We start from the raw sequence: 14506 nt of genomic DNA, 5'->3' as shown, positions 1-14506 counted from the left end.
AAAGGATCTTTTGATTTCTTCCTCTGCCATACAGTAACTCAGTGGATCTTAAGACCTCTGTACCATTCTCTTCACTTCAGCCTTTCACAGTGCTGGCAGCATTTGTTCCTTCGCTTTCTAAGTTTCATGGTAAAAATATACAAGAAACAACTGGGGGTTTTGTCCTGTCTGAAATCCCTCCTTGTCAAAACATAAACACTAATATTAAAAAAAAACCCACCAAACCCAAAACAAAAACAACCCACCACACAGATGTACATTAAAGAATTCAGCATCTGCTCAACTCGCTGCTGAAATATTTCTCTGCTGCTAGCAGTGAGAAACTTCAACCATACAACCCAGGCAGACTGGGAGTTACCACTGGCATTGTAACCTCAGCAATATGGACTTGACAAAAAGTCCTGACTGTAGTTTTGATAAAGGCATGAATTCACAGTTGTGAACCTCCCCTGGTCACTGGACAAGGGTGATGAAGGAAGGAGCCTCAGCATCATCAACACTGACATAATCACAGTAAGTGTCCTTTTTTCTGTGAAGCAAGTGAAGCGTACATGTACACGGCAAGAAAATCTCTTTGCGCATTGCCCATGTAACACAACGCTTCTCCAACCCTCATTTCACTGCTGCATACTAGTGATCAACTTTGAAAAGAACAGCCTTTTAAAGAAACAGCATCGTCTACAAACATACACAAGAATTGTGCTGATCTTCTCTGGACCGTTGTTTCAAGTGGTAAGGCTTTGAGAAAGGCTGGAAGGTGGTACACAGAACTAGGAACTTGTGGAGAGGTACAGGAAATGAGAAGATATGGGTTGGAACATGGGAACTGTAAGAAACCGATTCTTGGCTCTGGTATCTCCCCCAGCAAAAGGCAAACGAATATCCCACAATGTATTTCACAGAAAAGTCTACCTCGGAGCAAACAGCACCATTTGCTTACGTGAAGCACTGAAACAAGGGCACACGACAAAACCAGATTAGAAAACCCAGAGAACAGTGGTTTAAGGCTTGCAGCACCTTGATAGTGTGCTTCAGGGCATACCCAGCTGTGAGCAGCAACTCATCAGGAAGTATTTAAGCCCATTTTGTCCCCTAACACTTCATTTCATCAAACCACCACTCTAATTAGCTAATGAATACTTGAACTTAGATACAGTAAGAAAGAGTCCCCTGGTAAACACTCACTTTTGGCTACGTTAGCATAACAGTAGCTGAGACGATTCACTTGCTTTGTTCACTGGGCCTAATACGTTTTGTTGCTAAGTGGGGTTTGGTTAGTTTCACTTTTCCTCCTGTGATCAGTGCAGCCAAATCCCTTTTGGAGATAGAACTAAACCTCCCCCTCCTTCACAGTGCATATACAGATCACGTTATAAAAAGGCTCAGCTGCACTAAAGAGGAGCATCTCCTACAATTATGACCAGCAAATATTTAAGAACAAAGCAGCTTATCTCTCAAAAATGACAGACAGCTCCGGGAAGTTTAATTCTCCAAGAAAACTGGAACTCTTCCATCCCTTGCAGAACATAATGCATGCACAAATCAAATTACCACTGAACAATCTGTCCTGTATTAAAAAATGTTTTGCAGCTTTTTGGGGGACAAGCCCACTGCCATTTTCCCCCTCTTGCTTCTATCCCACCCAGCTGCTTGTTTCCTTCCTGATATGTTCTCCTTTCTTCCCCCCAGTTATGCTAGTCCGCTTACATGGCCGTGTAATGAACACCATCGGGTAGCAGATCCAAAACAAAAATAATTTTTAAATAATATTTTTAATTTGGATCAATTCCCTGATCTGTCTCATCATGCAACTGAGCAAAAAATTTACCAGAGCAATAGGAGGAGATAAATGCCAGTATGGGAACGAATTACCAGGCCTGCTCACGCTGCTTGTTTTGTCTATATATGCTTCTGAAACTAGTGGAAATATTTTTGTGAAACCCAACATATTTCCAAACAGCTGCTGACAGAAGAGGCTGTGAACACCAGCTCTCTATTGCTGTCTAGAAAATAGAGCCTTTTACACTGTAAGACACAACCTGTTAAAAAACTTATCAGCTGCTTCAGTTCTTTAGCGAAACCCTATGAAAATCACAGCTTTCACTGGCAATAGACTGAATGGGAACTTTCAGTTATGACTACTGACAAACAAAACCAAACAGCACCCTAAAAATAATTCAGAAAGTTACCAGTTGCACCAACTTTAGCTTAGATTTCTCATCTGTATCTGTAAGAGTTCAGCTTGCCAAAGTGATTTCAACTTGAGAACAATTTTAAAGTCTGCAGTCTAACTTGTGATAGGTAGTTTTTTTTGCAAAGGCTGATTATTCACGCTGATGTATTTTTTCCCCTCGAGAAGACTAACAATGTATTAAAAATCAAAGGGAGGCTTCCCTCCTCTTTTTTAGTTCCTAAACACTGTGTTATCTAAAGTAGAAGGAGAACACTCCTCTAATAAAATATATCAAACTGTGGCCTTCAAACACTTACAAGAATTATAGACCTGAAATGGAAGTGTAATTCTTGAACTTCAAGTAGATGACATTTATAGCTAACCCCTACGAGCATAGCAATTTATATTAAGATAATTTAAGCAGTGCTGAGCATATATTAACGTTTGTTTTTCACTCAAATGCTCGACAAGTTATTTAACTGTAACGATCCAGCTTCTTTCCACTACTCTATAAGTAAGGCTATGAACCAGGCGTTTGTAACTTTAAGTGTGACTTATAGGCATAGATAGCAGAAGTCAGAAAGGCTTTAAAAAGCCCCGTTGTGTCAACGATGTACCAAACAACTGAAAAAATAGGTTTAACTTAATTTGTATCAGCACAAATAAGGAAATGACCAGGTGTCACGAAAGGACAGCAAAGAGCAACGCCGTGACTGAAAAGCAGAATACAGTCGCGGATTTAATTGCACGCACGTTCATCACCCTTGTTAAAATGCAATTAGGCCTCGTGCAAAAAGAGGTTAAGGTTTTAAGCTACGAGCTTCCAACTAGAGGCCACCGCGTTCACCACTAACTCCACCCGCGTAGCTACGCGAACGCAGGTTCAGAGCCGACGACCGGCTGCGCAACGCCCCCGTGCCCCCAGGAGCCCACCCACGGACTGCATCTACCTTCCCCTCCCGCCCCGCCGGAGCCAGCCGCCCGGCTGGGGGCCGAGGTGGGTGACAGGCCCCCCGCGGGCCTCCCCCGCCCCGGTGCCCGGCACCCGCCGCTCTTCCCCTCGGCGAGGACGAGGGAAGTCCGAGGCGAGGAGGGGGGCGCCGGTGTATGTGAGGCGACGCGCTCCGGAGCCAGCCCTTCCCAACACTTGGCCGACAACTTTTCACCCCCGGAGAGGCGAGACGTCGCCCCCGGCCCGGCCAGGCTCCGCTCCCCGCTTTTACTGAGGAAAAGGGACGAAGCTGTTGAAGCGGCGGCCCGGCAGCTCCCATTCCCGCCCCAGCGCCCTGCCCCTCGGGCCTCGCACAGGCACCCCCGCTCCCCCCCGGCTGCCGGGCGGCCCCGGCCCCGCGCCGCCCCCCACGGCGGGGGCCACCGAGGGAGGAGAGAGACCGTCCCCTCAGGAACGCGTCGTCCCGTCCCCGCCCGAGCCCCGCTCGCCCCGCGGGGGATCCGCGCCACCCACCGCGCTGAGGCGGATGCCGCCCTGTGTTTTCGCCGCCATCTTTTGTGCCGCAGCAAGAGCCGGGGCGGGAAGCGGCAGGGGGAGGCGCTGGGGAGCGCCCGAGGACCCGCACTTCCTCCTCGCCAGGCTTCCGCCGCCCGCTCCCGGGGCGAGGCGGGGCCTTGCCGCCCAGGCCGCGCCCGCTCCCGGCGACCGGCGGGGGTGGGAGGGTGTGCGGCTGCTTCGGGAAGGCGGCAGTTCCTGCGCGGCGCCGCCAGGCGGGCGTGCCCTTTTTTGGTGCAGCGCACCGCGATCCCGCTTCCCTCAGAGCGGCGGGGAGCAGCCCGGGGCGGGGCGGGTGATCGCTGCGGCCGGCCCTGTAGGCAGCTCTCCCGTCAGGCGGGGCGGCGGCTGCCGCGCCGTGCTCCCGCCGCCGGTGGAGGGGTTGGCCCGCCGCCGCCGCTGCTGCTGCTCCGCTGCCGGCGGCGTCGGGGCTGTAACGCCGCTTTCCCGGCGCCAACACCCGTTTAAATGAGTAATGGCCACGGAGCGAGGTGGGAGAGCGCCGATACCGGCCCCGGGGCGCGGACTGCGGGCTCGGCCCGAGGTGCCCAGCCGCCCTCGACCCCCGCGGCCGCCCGCCCTCCCGGCTCCTCGGAGGCAGCCGGTTTCACCGCAGAAGCGTCCCGCAGTTCGGAACGTCAGACGGAGCCTACCTCGTACGGGGAGCAGGAGTCCGCGCGGGAGGCTTCAGCGCTACCTGTTTCTGTAGAGCTATTCTATAGGAATTCTGTATTTCTACAGAGTATTCTGTAGAGCTGCGTACAAGGAACAGCTGTTCTTCTGCAAGCGGACGACAGAATTCACGTTTCATTCGTGCTGTTTACTCCCAGAACTAAATTCCTCAGGTGTCTCATTAAAATTACTATGGTTCCGCTGTTGGCACATACTTTGAGCTCTGTATGGCATATTTTGAGCTGTGCGTGCTTACTTAAGTCCAGATTTCCGATTTTCATCCTGGAGGACTTCTAAAAGCCCAACTGTTTTACACTGCATTTACAGCTGGGAAACTCCCTGGTGCCTATTACAAACTGGGTACGTGCTACTCTTCACCTCCTTCTCTTGTAGTTCTGTACATCCCGTAATATCAGATTTCTACAGCTGAAGGGGAGCTGTGGTTGGGTGGTGGACCGACAGAAAAAAAAAAGACGGCGACAAATCAAAACAAACAACAAAACACTCAGAGATGTAGGTACACATTGCAAGAGAAACTAAGAAGAAAAGCCTGAGATAATTCATGGTGACTGAAACCTTACAGGCCGCTTACCCTTTAGTTGAGGAGCAGCCTTTGACAAATGTTGGGGGAAATGCTTTCCCCTGCTGTCTTCAGCAAAAACCTTTTATTTTTCTTCCCCCCGCCTCCCCACTGGTGGGCCTCACAGCCCTGCCCCCAAACACCAGTGAGATTAATGACAGCATTGGGGTTGCAAGGAATGCATCATGCCTGCATGGATGCCTCCACTCAGGGAATTATAATGGAAAACATACCTCAGTCTCTATCTGGAAGCATCATCAGTTTTGATTGATCGTTTTCCTCCACCTGCCTGCTCTCTCCATTCCTTTGGTCTGTTTGCAGAAATGGGAACTAATGACCCAATCCACTGGGTGGTCACCACTGCCCTTGGCCTCTCTGATCACCAGGAGACAAAGTATTTAAGTAGGGGAGCTGCACTGGGACAGTAATTGCAAAAAAATGGAGGTTTGCTGTTACTGCCAAACCTAAATGCCCAGCCCTGCTGTTCTTGAAGCATACACTCAAGACCAGTCTTCAGTAGTACTAGCTGTTATGCTACAGTATTTCCCAGCATACATACCACACGTATCCATGACTTTCAACATATGCAGTGTAATCAAACATAAACCTAAATGATTCTATGATTAGCAGCTTCTGAGGTGTAAATTACATCACACAACATTACAGAAGATGTAGGGACTACAGCTGAAAGGATGAACTCTGAAAAGCAGCTTTCACAGTCATCGAAACCATAATTATCTGGCCTTAGATTTTCAAGCTCAGTTGTATGGAAGGATTTTCTTCCTTCCAAATGAAAAGGCAGTACTGTACTTTCAGGGCATTTGCCCTGAAGATATGGAAGTGTACAGACTGAGGTTTGGAAAGCTCTGCCAGCAGTCCCTAATTTCCTGGGAAGAGATGCTCCCTCCGTATAGGGGGTCAGTGCCTGTCGGTCAATGTTCCCTTGATGCTGCAGCAGCAGCTTCTTCCATCTGCTCTATGCAGTTCTTCCAGGCACACAAATCCAGAAAACTTATCCCAAAACCACAGGACTGGGATTGCAGGGTGGAAGGTTCTGGAATGCAAAAGATAGGGATGTATACACTGGATCAGTAGGGGCTGTTGATGAGAGGATGAGGGAGGCAGTGGTTCAGTCTTTCCCTAGGCAAGCGTAGGGGCTAGCACAGAACCTCTGCTGCTGGGATCCGAAAGCTGAGTTTTGTGGAGTTCTGTACAGAGCCCTCATCCGTTGAAACTGAACTTGAGAGCTTTTACAGAATCAGATAAAAATTAAAACTTCGTAAGTGACCAGTAGACTGAAAAACAAGGAGTACATTTGAAAATGTATTTCAAATTAACATTTAATATTTTTAGAATAATTACATTCAAATATAGTATTGAATACACTTAACCATTACTTAATGCTCCTTATATTTTAAGTTCTGCTGTTCTTTGGTAGTTACCTTGGTTGCACCTACTGTTTTTTTCCTTCGGGAAAATGAAACCCTTTTGAATGTTTAAATACTTCTCCCTCTGTGTATCATGCACTGTGGCTATGCTATCCCAAAGCTGAAGTATCCAAAAGAGAAAGCCAAGCTTGGTTATTCTGAAAACAAGCAAAGAACTACACAGTGAAACAAAAGCGTTTTCTCTCCTGTTCTTGATACCGAGTTCCAGGCTGAAGTTTTTCGCATTCTTCTACAGTGAAGTTATACTGCTTTGGCAGTACCAGTGTTAGAGCCGTACAACCCTACTCCTTCATGTGGATTTAACAGCAGTAGCGTAAGAATTAAAATTACTACAGTTAGTCCCGTAGGAATAAATGAATAAAGTTACACTGGTAGAAATACCTTTAGGCCTATGTAACTGTGCCACTCCACCACCCAAGCAGGACTTTTTTCAGTTAGAGCCCTTTCCTCCTTATTCACACCCTATTTATGATGATACAAGATCTGCTTATATACTAATTTCTAAAGGACTTTCTCTTAAGAATTAGATTCTGCTTCAGTGAAAGGATTCTGCAGGTTACAAGTACCTGAGGCCATTTAAAGCAGCCATCTGCAGAACCACAGTACAAAGGTAAATGCATGTAGGAAGGCAGGGGTTAGAAGCAAGCGGTATTTTTGTAGAAGGTAAGATCATCTTAGCAGTCAGAGAGTTATACAGACCTAGGTCACAGATTCTGTTTTTCAAGTTCACCACCACAGCTCGGGGGGGAAGTGACTGCTGTCCATTCCCCTGCACATCTGAAGTACAGGCAGCCAGAGGGGGACATTCCTTTCAAGGGGAAAGATGACAAAAACCCTCAATCTAAGTTACTGGTTCACCACCTCCAGTTAGTGAGAAAACTACGTGAAGACCCAGGTTTATAGCTTATTGGAGAACATAAAACAAAAGGTTTGATGGCAAAAAGTTGTCTTAGATTTTAATAGCCCGTTTGACAGCATTTCATCAGGATTTTAAGGGAAATACCCAAGTATGGAATGCAACCACCAGGAAGCTGGAAGTAAAACTACCAAATAATCCTGAGTATTAACAATAGTCTCTTTAAAAATTATTGAAGATATTTTAAGTAATGAACACAAACATTTAAAAAATATTCTGCTCCAATTTTCAAGTAATGCTTTAACAGGATAACTTTTCACTTGTGTTCATTCCAATAGCATTAGAGATCATTAATAAATTATATTAATACAAATAATTCACATTCTTACTGACTACACAATATTACACTTCAGTCTATCACCCTCCTTAACTGTAAAAATGTACGTAAGATCCTGAAGTTTAGCATAACCCTATTATAGCGTTATCTTCATAGGGCATTACCGTATTATCATAGTAAAGCATGTTGTTCAGGGTTTATTTTAGTTTATAATCCAAAGATGAAAACTTCATATATCTGTAGGTGAAAAACACTGCAGAATAGCCTTCCATGTTTCTTTGCGAGTTTTCAAAAAAATAAATCCCTGACTTCACAACCTAGTGACGTTAAACCATACATTTTCCATGTCCTTTTTTAATTAGCAAACCCCAGAGGGAAGTCCAATACCCAGCACATTTACCTCAGTTTTGTTCTTCTAAGTAACTCAAGTAACATGTCCAGTCTGCAGATCTATCTTACAAAACCAATTTCTCTGGAGGAAAATGTGTTTAAAAGAAAAAAAAAAACAAAACCAAAAAAAGACCAGACAAAGCTTTTCCCCTCCCAAACAGATCAGCATTGCAAATTCAGTCAGATAATCCACTAAATATGAAAATTCAACTAAGCCTTTTGTTGTATGTGTTGCTGCAATGGTGCTTATGCGCTGGCTGTGAGAAGTGTCCTTCAGACGTGCAGCTGCACTGTTTGGTGGTAGAACTAATTGCTCTCTCCCAGGTCCCGGGCAGCGGTAGCAGTGCGGTTCCGAAATAAGCTGCATCTTGAATATTACTGTAGCCGTGGCACTGTGACTATCTCCCCAACCTCTTTTAACACCTAGGAACAGCCAAATACATTCTTCTGTATAAAAAGTGTTCTTTAGAAAAAAGAATTTTCATTTTAATTAGGCTGTTGGTATACAGCAAATTGTATTTTTACAGAATTGTCTTCCTTTAGTTGCAGTTCAGAAGTTGCAAAGTGACCTTAGTCACTGAAAGAACAAAGTTTTTTAATTTAAAAAACTGCATTAGAATATTGTTAGTCAATTAATCAAAATAAAAAACCCTCAAGTAATGTAAATTACAAAATGTTACTGCATAGCTTTGTCTTCTATGCCTGTGTTTGTCTTTTATTTAGGAATCACTAGTTCTGAAGAATGCTATTATAGTACAGAGTTGAAATTACAGACATGGTAAGTCCGCAGTTATTTGTACAATGCTAAGACTTATAAAATACATCTGCTTGAAATTTAGGTGATTTGTTTAGAACTTGGTAAGTTTTAGGACAAGTTAATGAAAGGAGAAGTAGAAGCAGACTTTAACCTCAGGAAATGACTTATCTACAAACTGATTGTACACTGACATGGAATATTAGCTTTTTCTTAAATTTACCTTCAGAATGCTGTTCCAAAAGCAGTTCCAAAAAACTTACTTGAAAAATTACTGGATAAATGGTACAATTGGTACTTTCAGTCAAAAATATTCTTCATTTACAAAATCTCTTTAATCCTTCATATTGAAAACAAATAAAAGAATGCAGTAACGATGATAAATTACTACTAAACTTCCCCCCCGGAACTGAAGAATCCTGCTTTTTAACACCAACTCAGAAGCCTGGATTACCGAAGAGCAGGAAGAAAACCCAACCCAAAATGTAGTTTCAAAACTGGTGAAGAAAGAAGAATTGCAGTAAAGTTTTCCCTTTTTTTTGCTGTTTATTCACTACGAGCCAAGTGTCCGACGTGCAGCTTAACTTTCCATGTTTTCAAGGAAGTCACGTTCAACACTCTCTTCAAGCTGTTGCAAGATCTTCATGCCATTACTGCCAACACAGTCCACAGAGAGAGATGCAGAAGTAAGTGAATTCTGGGACTCGCTCCCGTTTTTTGTAAATGCGCAACACAGAGTCTTGAAGAAGGGCATAAGCTGGGTGATGCTAGATATAGAGTGGAAGTTCAAAAGAGGAAATCTGGGCTTCTTGGAAATTCCCTCAGTGTTGTTTGTTTCCTGTAAGGAAACAAACCGAGATTTACTAAAGGTTTTGCATTGAGAGACAATGTTGTTATAGCTTGTCTGGACCCTGTGCTATACACTTTTTTCATACTAAGAGATCCACAGCCTACAACTGTATCACACTATAAATTGTTTAGAGGTATGCCGCATTGCTACTTTATTTTGATTTGAGGTTCCGTTAAGTGGAAGTCTCAAGTTCAGGAAACTGCAAATTTGGACTAACCTTTAGAATCTGCTGTGAAACAACAGAATACAGAGATATTTCTGAGAAGTACTAATGCCCCTATTTCCTTTTCTGGAAGAATTAATATGAAACCTTAATGGTAATTTAAAAGGCTATTATGACAAACTTTTTTGACAAAGTACAGCATTCTTATTTTTATAAATACCCATCCTGTTCGAGACAAATTGTTTTCCCTGGGTGACTGTGGGCAGATTTAAGGGAACCATAAGACAACTGCCTGTTGTTCCCTCACACTCAAAAGAAATCTGACATCTTCAGGATATATATGTGAAAGCAGGCAGATCATTTTTAAAAGGCACGTGAATTTTATTACAATATCTAAAAACCTCTTGCCTAACTTAAAATCTTGTCACTTGTTTAGAAAAGTAAGTTGATGGATTTAAAAAAGAGAAAAGAAAAAGAGTCACATGACGCATTCTTTCTTTACCCCATATTTCGTCTTCAGCAGATCCATGATTCTTATAATGTGTGGTCTGCATTCCTGATGATTTTCTACCAGATGAGAGGTCACAGTAGATAACTCTGTGTCCACCTCTGGGACAAATGCCCATTTGTACCTGAAACAAATGGATTACTTGATTAAGATGACAGGCAGAAAAAAAAGATCCTTGTCTGGATCATACATAGTTTAGTAGAGCACTGGTTTGTTTACAGAAAGAGCTGTCATAATTATAATTTTATGCTAATACCAGAGCCAAACTTAATGAACAAAGACGTTACTATCATGTCAGTATTTAAATGTAACTGGCTCCAAAAAAATGCAAAAATGTGCAATGGGAAAACAAAACAGTCTCCGTCTTTCTCTTCTCCCAGTTTTTCCAAGTTAGAGAACCTCCTAATACGGATAGTGAAATCCTCCTACACTGCAAGACCAAATTGTTTTTCCAAATACCCTGAATTACATTGGTCTCAGTATCAACATGTGCACTTGTAAAAAGAACTGATGGCCAAATTAAGTCTAGAAGAAGATAGACCTGGAATCACTTTAAATGATAAGAATGGCAACAACCTGGAGAACAGGTAAATAATTGGAGGACTTACATTTGAAACAACTGCATCCTGTCAGGTGGAAAAGAAAGTGCTGTGTCCAAAAACTTACAAGCTGATAAGTACAAGGACAGCTCATTTTGCTGTATGTCAGATCCACTCCCATCACCTGAGACCTTCTGTTTGGTTATTTTGCTGTTGCTCCTGTGTTAGTTGCAATTAAGAAATGAACCATGAAAACATAAATCCACAAAGTGTTTTTCATTTGGCAAGAGAAATGTACACATTTACAGAAATGAGCACTTGCACCGGTACACGATAAAAGCTATTTTATTCTGTATAAGCACTGCGATAAATATAAAAGGCTGTTAGAAGCAAAAGTAATCTAAAATATTCAGAAAAAAATGTGTGTTAAAATATTAAAATGCTGACTTAGCATCTCTTATTTTTGTATGCAGCTAATAAGTGCTACTTATGTTTTCTGAACATATCACTATTTCAGCTGCTGAAAAAAATAATCATAGAATCATAGAATCATTAAGGTTGGAAAAGACCTCTAGGATCATCAAGCCCAACCATCAAACCAACACTACCATGCCTCCTAAACCATGCCCTGAAGTACCGCTTCTACGCATCTTTTAAATACCTCCAGGGATGGAGACTCCACCACCTCTCTGGGCAGCCTGTGCCAATGCCTGACCACTCTTTCAGTGAAGAAATTTTTCCTAATATCCAATCTAAACCTCCCCTGATGCAGATTGAAGCCTCTTCCTCTTGTTCTATCGCTAGTAACTTGGGAGAAGAGACCAATCCTAAACTATGATGCATCAGTACCAGAAATACGCAAGTGCAATAACAAAAAAATCCTGTTGTCCTCTTCCTATCACAGAGAAATAAGTAAATAAATAAATAAAATTTTGCAGATACAGAACAAGTGATACCTTGAACAAAAGCTAAAAGATGGAAGGTTCCACTGTGCCTTTTGTGGTGGACAGGATGTCCTAAATTTATGCCTGGCCAATGCACCAGAATTGCTGTCTCAAATGTATATATATTTTCTTCTTGGATCAAATGGAATAGCTCAGGAGTTATTAGTAATTAAGAAAGGATCACAGATAGGAGTGGAAACTTAACACCTGAGAATTTTAACAATGCTTGGGCCAGATAAGAGAGTGTTAGCAATAAATGCCTCGTTGACAAGATTCTCCTAAGAGGATACAGATCAGTAGAACTTCAAGGACTAACTGTTGAAATATCCTGCTACAAAGAAGGTTGTGAATAATCAGGGAAGGCCACAAATCAGTTGGCAGTGATAAAAGTAAATATTTTGACCCAGAAGGCACCGAAGCATGGAAATTGGGGGAAAGGTAATTCTGGCAGGGGGAGATTGCGGCCACCGACTCAATTGAGGGACAAAAGGACTACCCCCCTACTCCTCTTGGGCATGCGCAGTGAATTAAAATCACACTGTAACTTTAAATTTAAGCGAAGAAGATACAGACCAATGGAAGAAGAGGATGCGCTGTGAGGTCAATGATTATTTATTAGATAGGTGTGGTGTGTTAACTTCCATGTATAAATGTCAAAAATGAGCTCCAGTAGGTATGCACGCTAGGAGGAATTATCCCCCGTGCATCCAGCGCTGTAATAAAAGAATGCCTGCTTTATAAAACTCCAAAATTGAGTCTTAGAGAGTTCTTTTAACCGGCTTTTACGGTATCATAAGCACAATTGTTACCAGCTTTCACAAGTTCTCTATCAGACAAATGGTAATTCTTACTTTGATGGTTCGTCTTCCTCAGTTAAATCTTCTTCCAGTTGTAGAAAAGTCTGAATCTTTAAAGAAATAATCATGGGGATGCTTAAACATTCATCCAACTCGATGACAAAAAAGATATGCTTCACATAGTATAAGGAACCACAGACTCTTAGTTTACTCTTGTGACTTGCAACAAATTAACAAATCATACAAGAGATTACATTAGCAACAACAAAATTCATCAAAAAGGTATTTCCTAATGAGAATGTTAATTCTTTTCCCAAATTGTCAGGCTAATGTAAAACTATGAAAACATTTCCTTTTTTAAAGAGGGGGTGTACTAGGGAGGAAGAAAAAGGTGAAATGGGAAAAAACCCCCACGTTAATTAGTTTCAAATTACTACTGATTCCTTACCAATTCAGTTACCATAATTGGCCACAATGAGGTTAGATGCTGAGGAGAAATCCTTAACAAAAGAACTCTGAAGAAGAGAAACATCTGTGCGGCAACTACAGAAGTCTGCCCAACACGAAGGTTCTCAGTCAGTCGTTCTGAAATAAACATAAAAAAAGTAAAAACAACAACAACAACAAAAAGTAGTATCTTCCTGAACATGTGTTGTTTTGGGAAATAAAAAAAATGTAGGAACAAAACAAAATTTGTGCTTTATCATCAGCAACAGAGTCCCTTGCACTCTATTAACAAAACTGTGATTCAGAAAAAGTCTGAAGACATGGTGGTTTTATGTTGGACAAAATTTTGTCAAAACTGCCATTTAAGGAGAACAACGATAGCCCAAGAGTGGCTGGAATATTGCCACAAAATAATAATGTTTCCAGTTATATTTCCAGACCAAAGGCTTTGGATCCCACATTCCTGTCTCCCTCTTAATGAGATTATTTATTGTTAGAATTCAGAGATTCAGAGTTTCATAATTTTTATAATTTTTGTTAAAAACTTCTTAAAAAAAAAAAGGAAGTATGTATTGGAAAATAGGTGACATTCCTTCCTTACACAATTTATATGTGTGTTACAGCTAAAAAAAAGAGGCAGATGAAATTGCAAATCTTACCTTGTATTAAGGGAAGATAGAGATGATACTGATCAACCTCTCCACTAAAGACAGCAAAAGCTTGCCTCTTTAACAACATTGCTTTTTGCTCAAAACTTGGGTACAGTTTTAAGGCGCTGCTCTGCATATCTATAACAGAGATAAGAATTATCTACCACATAAAGACTTCCTGTGCTTTGGGCTGAAAATAATTCCTATGTCCGGAAATACATTAAAAAGAAAAACCCTCTTTAGGCCTACTAATTTGAACAATACATTGGTATTGATCCAGATCTGCTCACACTAGTAGGAAAATTATATGAAATAAGCACTGCTGCTCCAATGTGGTTGTCCAGTATTTTAAATCCCTGCCTCTGCCTTTACGTGCATGGCTCTTCCCCTCTTTTCAGTCTCCTAAATCCATAGATGTGTAGTCTCAGAGGTTTAAGACTTACTGAGAAAAAAACCAGATAAGTTTAAAAATACATATTGTTAAAAAAAGAGTGCATTATGAGTTAGTCTCGCACTGTAACCCTTCAAGTATTCTTCAAAAAGATCTGAAAAAGAGACTAAAGCTGCTTTTTCTGTTGATGCTTCATGCAAATTTACGGGGTTCTATCCCACCCCTTCCCCCACTTTCTTCTACACACTCCACAAGCCTGAATTAGAGGTCAAAGCACGTCGCTCAAAGGTTTGCTGTTCTGGTGCACCACATTCCTAAACTCGATGCCAGTGTACAGACACCTGCAAAGTTAGCAGAAGTCTCTTTGCTTTCTAACAGGGAACAGCTGCAAAAGGTCACAATTCAGCAACTTAACATTATGACAAAAGATAAACACAGGAGTCCAACATTAGCATTTCTAGAACAAAAATACTTATGGGGTGTTTTAGACATGACCAAAA

At 42.2% G+C, this 14506-nt stretch overlaps 2 protein-coding genes across 5 annotated transcripts in view; both read right to left on the bottom strand.

Moving 5' to 3' along the window:
- The window catches only part of MORC3 (MORC family CW-type zinc finger 3), a 31366-nt gene extending 27517 nt beyond the window's left edge, over positions 1-3849 (bottom strand). For both annotated transcript variants that reach the window (XM_064471515.1, XM_064471507.1), the window contains exon 1: positions 3639-3849. In XM_064471515.1, coding sequence (XP_064327585.1) covers positions 3639-3677 — 39 coding nt within the window. In that variant the 5' untranslated portion in view covers positions 3678-3849. The remainder of the gene's footprint in view (positions 1-3638) is intronic.
- Positions 3850-6254: 2405 nt separating this feature from the next.
- The window catches only part of DOP1B (DOP1 leucine zipper like protein B), a 54315-nt gene continuing 46063 nt past the window's right edge, over positions 6255-14506 (bottom strand). For all 3 annotated transcript variants that reach the window (XM_064471367.1, XM_064471376.1, XM_064471385.1), the window contains 6 exons: positions 13625-13753; positions 12967-13103; positions 12573-12628; positions 10847-10996; positions 10233-10362; positions 6255-9555 (listed from right to left, as the gene is read on the bottom strand). In XM_064471367.1, the coding sequence (XP_064327437.1) occupies positions 9298-9555; positions 10233-10362; positions 10847-10996; positions 12573-12628; positions 12967-13103; positions 13625-13753 (860 nt within the window). In that variant the 3' untranslated portion in view covers positions 6255-9297. The remainder of the gene's footprint in view (positions 9556-10232; positions 10363-10846; positions 10997-12572; positions 12629-12966; positions 13104-13624; positions 13754-14506) is intronic.

Source organism: Phalacrocorax carbo, chromosome 1 (assembly GCF_963921805.1).
Source record: "Phalacrocorax carbo chromosome 1, bPhaCar2.1, whole genome shotgun sequence".
NCBI lineage: Eukaryota > Metazoa > Chordata > Aves > Suliformes > Phalacrocoracidae > Phalacrocorax > Phalacrocorax carbo.
Note: the sequence above shows the minus strand (reverse complement) of the source record. Positions and strands in the feature narration are given on the sequence as shown.